Source organism: Bison bison, unplaced genomic scaffold (assembly GCF_000754665.1).
Source record: "Bison bison bison isolate TAMUID 2011002044 unplaced genomic scaffold, Bison_UMD1.0 scf7180017857661, whole genome shotgun sequence".
Lineage (NCBI taxonomy): Eukaryota > Metazoa > Chordata > Mammalia > Artiodactyla > Bovidae > Bison > Bison bison.
Genome location: NW_011488234.1, coordinates 104,921 through 111,997, shown reverse-complemented (window position 1 = coordinate 111,997; position 7,077 = coordinate 104,921). Strand labels below are relative to the sequence as shown.

The following is a 7,077-nucleotide window of genomic DNA, read 5'->3' as shown; positions in this document are numbered from 1 at the left end:
TTGACATACTCCCTTCCCAATTTGGAACCAGTCTATTGTTCCATATCTGGTTCTAACTGCTGCGTCTTGACCTGCATACAGATTTCTCAGGAGGCAGGTAAAGTGGTCTGGTATTCCCATCTCCTTCAGAATTTTCCACAGTTTGTTGTGATCCACACAGTCAAAGGCTTTGGCGTAGTCAATAAAACAGAAGTTTTTCTGGAACTCTCTTGCTTTTTCGATGATCCAGCGGATGTTGGCAATTTGATCTCTGGTTCCTGAGGTGTCTAGGGGCTTATAGAAGATGAGGGCTTGTAGTCAGAAGTCAGTGATGAGGAACAAAGGTGTTAGGATCTTGATATCTTCCTCTTGCATTGTTTCAAAGACAGTCACAGACTGGTATCAGTAGTCAGTAACCCAGCAATTGAGCCTGGCAGTTTAGGGGCTTGGTGGCCTGCTTTCTGATATGTAACTACAAGGAGAAGAGTATTATAAGGGTGAACACCAGATACAGGATGTATTTAGCAGAAAGGAAAATCAGTGCAAAGTGTAGCTCCACAGAGTTAGGGGGAAGAAAAGCAAACTTAGTTAGAACATACAGAGTTAGCAGTTAAAGTCAAAGCTATGGTTTTTCCAGTAGTCATGTACAGATGTGAAAGCTGGACCATAAAGAAGGCTGAGTGCTGAAGAATCAATGCTTTAAAATTGTGGTGCTGGAGAAAATTCTTAAGAATCCCTTGACAGCAAGGAGATCAAAGCAGTCAATCCTAAAGGAAATCAACCCTGAATATTCATTGGAAGGACTGATGCTGAAGCTGAAGCTGCAATCTTTTGGCCACCCAATGCAAAGAGCTGACTCATTGGAAAAGACCTGATGCTGGGAAAGATTGAAGGCAGGAGGAGAAGGGGACGACAGAGGATGAGATGGTTGGATGGCATCACCAAGTGCTCAAACTCAATGGACATGAGTTTGAGCAAGCTCCAGGACTTGGTGGTGGACAGGGAAGCCTGGCGTGCTGCAGTCCATGGGGTCACAGAGAGTCGGAGACGACTCAGCGACTGAACAACAACAACAACCAGCGTGTATATGTCAGCGTGTATATGTCTCCCAATTCCGCCCCCCGTTCTCCCCTGGGAACCCTAAGTTTATTTTCTACATCTGTGACTCTGTCTCTGTTTTGTGAACAACTTCATTTGTACCACTTGTTTAGATTCCACATCCAAGTGATGTCATATGGTGTTTGTCTTTCTCTGTCTGACTTCACTTAGTATGATCACCTCTAGGTCCATGCGTGTCTCTGCAAACACAGGACTTCATTCTTTTTATGGCTGAGTAATATCCCATTGTATATATGTGTCACATCTTCTTTTCTGTTCCTCTTTGATGGGTTTTAGGTGCTTCCATGTCCCGGCTGTTGTAAATAGCGCTGCAGTGAACACTGGGGTGCACGTATTGATTCAAAGTATGGTTTTCTCTCCGGCAGTGGCTTTGCTGGGTCATATGGTAGTTCTATTTTTATTTTTTTAAGGAACCTTCATACTGTTCTCCATAGTGGTTCTACCAGTTTACATTCCCACCAACAGTGGGAATTCCCACCCACATCCTCGCCAACACTTGTTTGTAGACATTGTGATAATGGCCCTTCTGACTGGTGTAAGGTGATACCTCACTGTAATTTTGATTTGCATTTCTCTGATAGTGATGTTGAGCATCTTTTCATGTACTTTTTGACCATCTATCTGTCTTCTTTGGAGAAATGTCTATTTAGAGCATCTGCCCAGTTTTCGATTGGGTTGTTTTTTTCTGACATAGAGCTGCATGAGCTGTTTATATATTATGAAGATTAATCCCTTGTTGGTTGCTTCTTTTGAAAATATTCTCCCATTCTGTGGGTTGTCTTTTTGCTTTGTTTATGGTTTCCTTTTCTGTGCAGAAGTTTTAAGTTTAATTAGGTCTCATTTGTTTATTTTTGTTTTTATTTTCATTACTCCAGAAGGTAGACCAAAAAAGATCATGATGTGATTTATGTGAAAAATATTCTACCTATGATTTCCTCCAAGAGTTTTATAGTGTCCAACCTTACATTTAGGTCTTTGATCCATTTTGAGTTTATTTTTGTGTATGGTGTTAGAGAGTGTTCTAATTTATTTTTGTGTATGGTTTTACATGTAGCTGTCCTGTTTTCCCAGCATCACTTACTGAAGAGGCTCTCTTTTCTCTATTGTATATTCTTGCCTCCTTTGTCATAGATTAATTTACCTTAAGTGTATGGGTTTATTTCTGGGTTATCTATCCTGTTCCATTGACCTAATGTTTCAGCTTTTGCACCAGAAACACACTGTTTTGATGAGTGAAGTTTTGCAGTATAGTCTGAGTCAAGGAGTCCAATTTCTGTCTTTCTTTCTCAGGATTGCTTTAGCTATCTGGGGGTCTGACTTCATTTATTTTATTTTTATTTATTTATTTACTTTTGGCTGTGCTGGGTCTTTGTTGCTGCTCGGGCTTTTCTTTAGTTGCAGCAAGCAGTGGCTACTCTCCATTTGTGGTGTTCGGGCTTCTCACTGCAGTGGCCACTCCTGTTGCAGAGCACAGGCTCTAGAGCGCGGCTCAGTAGCTGTGACGCGGGGGCCTGGCTGCCCTTCTGCACGTGGACTCTTCCTGGACCAGGAATTGAAACTCTTTCTCCTGCATCGGCAGGCATATTCTTAGATTCTTAACCACTGGACCACCAGGGAAGCCCTTGATTCATTTTAAAGGCGCACTCCCTTTATTCATTTTCACACCTGCCACCTGGTCACCTGAGCCGCAAAGTGTGTGGGCCTTGTCGATGCCCTGCCCCTCCACCTCCAGACACTCTCCAAGTCTTGCGGTGGAAGGGCTGAGAGGGCTGCATCCACGGTGAAGCATCGTGGTTCGGTCAGGGGGCTTGGTGGAGGTGAATCCCAGACGTCAGGCTCCACGTGAAAGCTGCAGGTGCAGAGGTCTCTGCAGAGTACAGGGATTCAGGGGGAGAGGCTCCAGGCTCCAGAGGGAAGGAAGGCACCGGGTGAGTGGGTTCCCAGCCTTTCCATGCCTCAGTTTCTCCTCTCTAAGCCAGAGACATAGAACCTAAGGGGATGTTACCGTTTATAAGGCTGTTGGGAACTCTTCTTGCCCTGTAGCCAGAGCTCCATGGCCCCAGCTACTGGCAGAGTGTGCCTTCCCCACGCCGCCTCACCCCATTCCCACCCCTCCAGCCTTATTCCTGCCACCCCAACTGGTTCTGAGCCGGAGGCTGCATGCTTGACCCCAGGGTCCATCTCCGCACTGGGTCTCTGCACACTGGGGAGGTGGAGGGGGCCCCACTCAGCCTCAGGAGGAGTTTGGTGCAGTTTGGGGGAAATACTCAGATCCAGGAAATGATTCTGACAGCACCAAGATGCACCTGGAATGTGAGTAACAGCCCTGGGCTCAGAAAAGAGGGGCTCGAAGGGTGGTTCCAGGCCCTGGGGGCAGGAAAGGAGGGAACCAGGCCTGTGGGGTACTTGCTGGATAGACAGTGTCAGCGGGAGCTGGCCTGCTGTGGGCACTTCCTGCTCATGGGTCCAGCGTCACATCCCTGGGCAAAGGAGGCCCAGCACATCCGTCTCTGCAGGCCAGCGCCATGGAGACCTCATGTCCCGGTCCCCCAGAACACAGCCAGGTGATGCCAACCTCATCATAACTCTCTATCCCCTCAGGATGGAGATTATGGGCCAGCCATGGTCTTCCTGTCCAGCCCCACGTCCATTCACTGGCACACATACTCACACACACCCTTGAGGGACACAGTGAAGCTGGTTGCCCAGGCCACCCTGGCAACCCCCAGTGGATGGGGCCCTGGCCTGGGGTAGGAAGTGGTCCAGGGGCAGGCTGAGGGCAGCAGCCAGGCCCAGGAAGGCCTGACAGCACACTTCCTGGGGCCAGTGTGTCCTGGCACATCTGTTGGTCCTCGGACTGTTGGGAACTAGTAGTCAGGAGCTGAGGCTCCACGTTATAATCAGACGCTGTGCATGTTGGGAGGGGCTGCAAAGAGGGAGCTGGGAAAATACATGTATGTATATTAATAACATCTTTATTGAGATATAGTTCATACACCACATAATTCCTGCATTTAGAGTGAACAGTTCAGTAGTTTTAAGTATACTCACAGATAGATGCAACCATCACCACAGTCAATTTCAGAACACTTTCATGGCCCTGAAGAGAAACCCAGGGTCTTCCCTGGTGGTCCTGTGGCTAAGACTCCATGCTCCCAGTGAAGAGGGCTCAGGTTCAGTCCCTGGTCAGGGAACTAGATCCACAATGCTACACCCAGGAGTCTGCAACTGAGAATCCCGCAGGCCACAACGAAAGACTCCACACTGCCTCAGTTAAGACCTGGTACAGCCGAATAAATAAATAAACAAATAGCAAAGAAAAAAGGAACCCAGTACCCTTGAGCAGTCACTGCACATTCCCTTCCCAGCCTGTGGCGACCACTGCTCTTGCCCATGACTTGCCTGCTCTGGACTCTGGACAGTTCATGTAGGTGGGTAATGTAATACATGGGCTTGTATGACTGGCTTCTTTCACAGCATAATATTTTCAAGCAAAATGGACAACAACCCATGTTGTAGCATGTGTCAAAACTTCATTCCTCTTTATGGTTGAATAATTTTCCATTGCGTGGATATACCACATTTTTGCATGCGTTCATCTGTTGGACATTCGGTTGCTTCCTTTTGGGGAATTATGAATTATGCTGCTCTGAATATTGTGGAATTAATTAAAGCAACTTCAGCTAAAGTTAGAGTTGGGACAGGCCTGCACGGGAAACTCTCAAGCCCTGTGTGCACTATCAATTACCCCAAACAGTAAGAGATGCCCCCTTCACCTCTGATAGGACAGCATCTCTATTTACTATCTGGTAGAAAGAAGAACATTTCTCTGTGCTTCATTCTGGTTGCAGCTGCGGCCGCAGTGCCCCCACCTGTAGGGAGCCTCCGTGCTCTGGGCCCCAGCTCCTCCGATGGACTCCAGCTGTCACAGTCCATCCCGCTGCCCCATGTTTTCTATAGTAGCAAGTCCCCACTTCTTGCTCTCTGGATGTGCCTGTGGTCCACTGTGGTTCACCTATCTTGAATTGCAACTTCTCTATATTTCTGAATAAACTCAACTTTTGCTGATAAAATAACTGGCTATTTGTATTATTGAAGTTGATATATGTGGTGTCAGAAGTGGGATCTGGAGGTGACCCCCAAGAGGTGAAATCAACTGAGGTGTTGAACCAGGCTCCCTGCACTTATCGCTTCTGTGCATCACCACCAGCTTCTGATTTGACGAGTCTCCTCTCAAATTCTGAGCGCTTCTCATTTTGCGTTTTGAGCCCTCAACTTTATTCCTAATCCTGACCCTTTCAGGGGTATGGTGGTTTCATCCTTGGTAAGTACTCAACTGTTTTGTGGAGAGCACGTAGCAAGGTTCTCTTTGGGAGATTGAAGTAGCTGTAATCTAAGAGTTCTGTTTTATTCCTTTTGGAATCTAGGCTAGGACTCTGGCAACTTTCTAGGGTTTTCAGGAGAACTTAGGGAAATGTGATCCAGTCATTTAAATGCTCTGAGGGCAGCCCTCCTTTAGGGACTCTAGCTGGATTCATGTTTAACATCTAGGGACCTCCCCACATAACCATTTTTTTTAACTAAGTGGGTCAAAGTAATCTGTAATTACAACGGCCATTATGGGAAACTTGATCTCCCCAAATTCGTTTTTCTTAAGATTAAATTGGAAGACTGCAGTTCTAAAATTAAGCAAAATTGAATGGCATATTTATTTTCATTGGTAGTGCAAACAGAAAAAGACCTACCTTCCCTTATACCCCCAACAGGAAGGCATCTCTCATTCACATTCAGCAGGAGAAAGGAAGCTTCTCTCCACTTCCCATAGCCCAGCCAATCAGAAACCACAGAGGCCCAACCCCCTCCCTGCAAAACCTCCTTACTTTGGATCCCCAGCTCCTCCAATGGACTCTGGTTATCACAGTCTCTATTCCCAGCTAACTCCAGAAAGAATGAAGGGATGGAGCCAAAGCAAAAACAATACCCAGTTGTGGATGTGACTGGTGATAGAAGCAAGGTCCAATGCTGTTGGACTGTGAAGAAAGTTGAATGCTGAAGAATTGATGCTTTTGAACTGTGGTGTTGGAGAAGACTCTTGAGAGTCCCTTGGACTGCAAGGAGATCCAACCAGTCCATCCTAAAGGAGATCAGTCCTGGGTGTTCATTGGAAGGACTGATGCTGAAGCTGAAACTCCAATAGTTTGGCCACCTCATGTGAAGAGTTGACTCATTGGAAAAGACCCTGATGCTGGGAGGGATTGGGGGCAGGAGGAGAAGGGGACGACAGAGGATGAGATGGCTGGATGGCGTCACCAACTCGATGGACATGAGTTTGGGTGAACTCCGGGAGTTGCTGATGGACAGGGAGGCCTGGTGTGCTGCAATTCATGGGGTCACAAAGAGTCGGACACGACTGAGCGGCTGAACTGAACTGAACTGAACTGATTCCCAGCTCCCTCTTTTCCCTAGAGTAGCAAGTTCCCCACTTTGATCTCTGGATTTGCCTGTGCTCCACCACTGCTCACTGCTATTCCTAAATAAGTCTGCCTTTGCTGGTGAAATAACTGGCTAATTTATCATTAAAGGTGACAATATCCACGTACAGTTGTGCACGTTTTCATTTCTATTGAATATATACCTAGGAACGGAATTGCTGTTTCACATGGCAACTCTGTCTCACCCTTTCAGGAGCTGCCAGACTTTTTCAAATGGGGTTCACTTAATATTTTTGCAGAGTGCTCTGTCTATATTAATAATCTGAGTCAACCAAGATCACCATGTCTACTCCTCTCTTAAGAACTACTCTTTGGCCACCAAGAGGCTACAGTCTGGAGATCCCAGTGAAGACTGGGAGAACACGCCTGGGGATAGGCCGCCTGGGGAGGAGAGTCTGGGGCGTGGCTCGGGGCAGACAGTCTAGGAGGAGGATCTGGGGCAGCCTGGGCGCCCCGCCCCGATTAGAGAGACGTCGCTCCTCCCGCA

General features: G+C 47.1%; 1 protein-coding gene across 1 annotated transcript in view; it reads left to right on the top strand.

Annotated features, from left to right (window-relative positions):
- Positions 1-3,398: 3,398 nt before the first annotated feature.
- Positions 3,399-7,077, top strand: part of PTDSS2 (phosphatidylserine synthase 2) — a 30,816-nt gene continuing 27,137 nt past the window's right edge. Inside the window, exon 1 of the mRNA XM_010861139.1 lies at positions 3,399-3,411. Coding sequence (XP_010859441.1) covers positions 3,399-3,411 — 13 coding nt within the window. The remainder of the gene's footprint in view (positions 3,412-7,077) is intronic.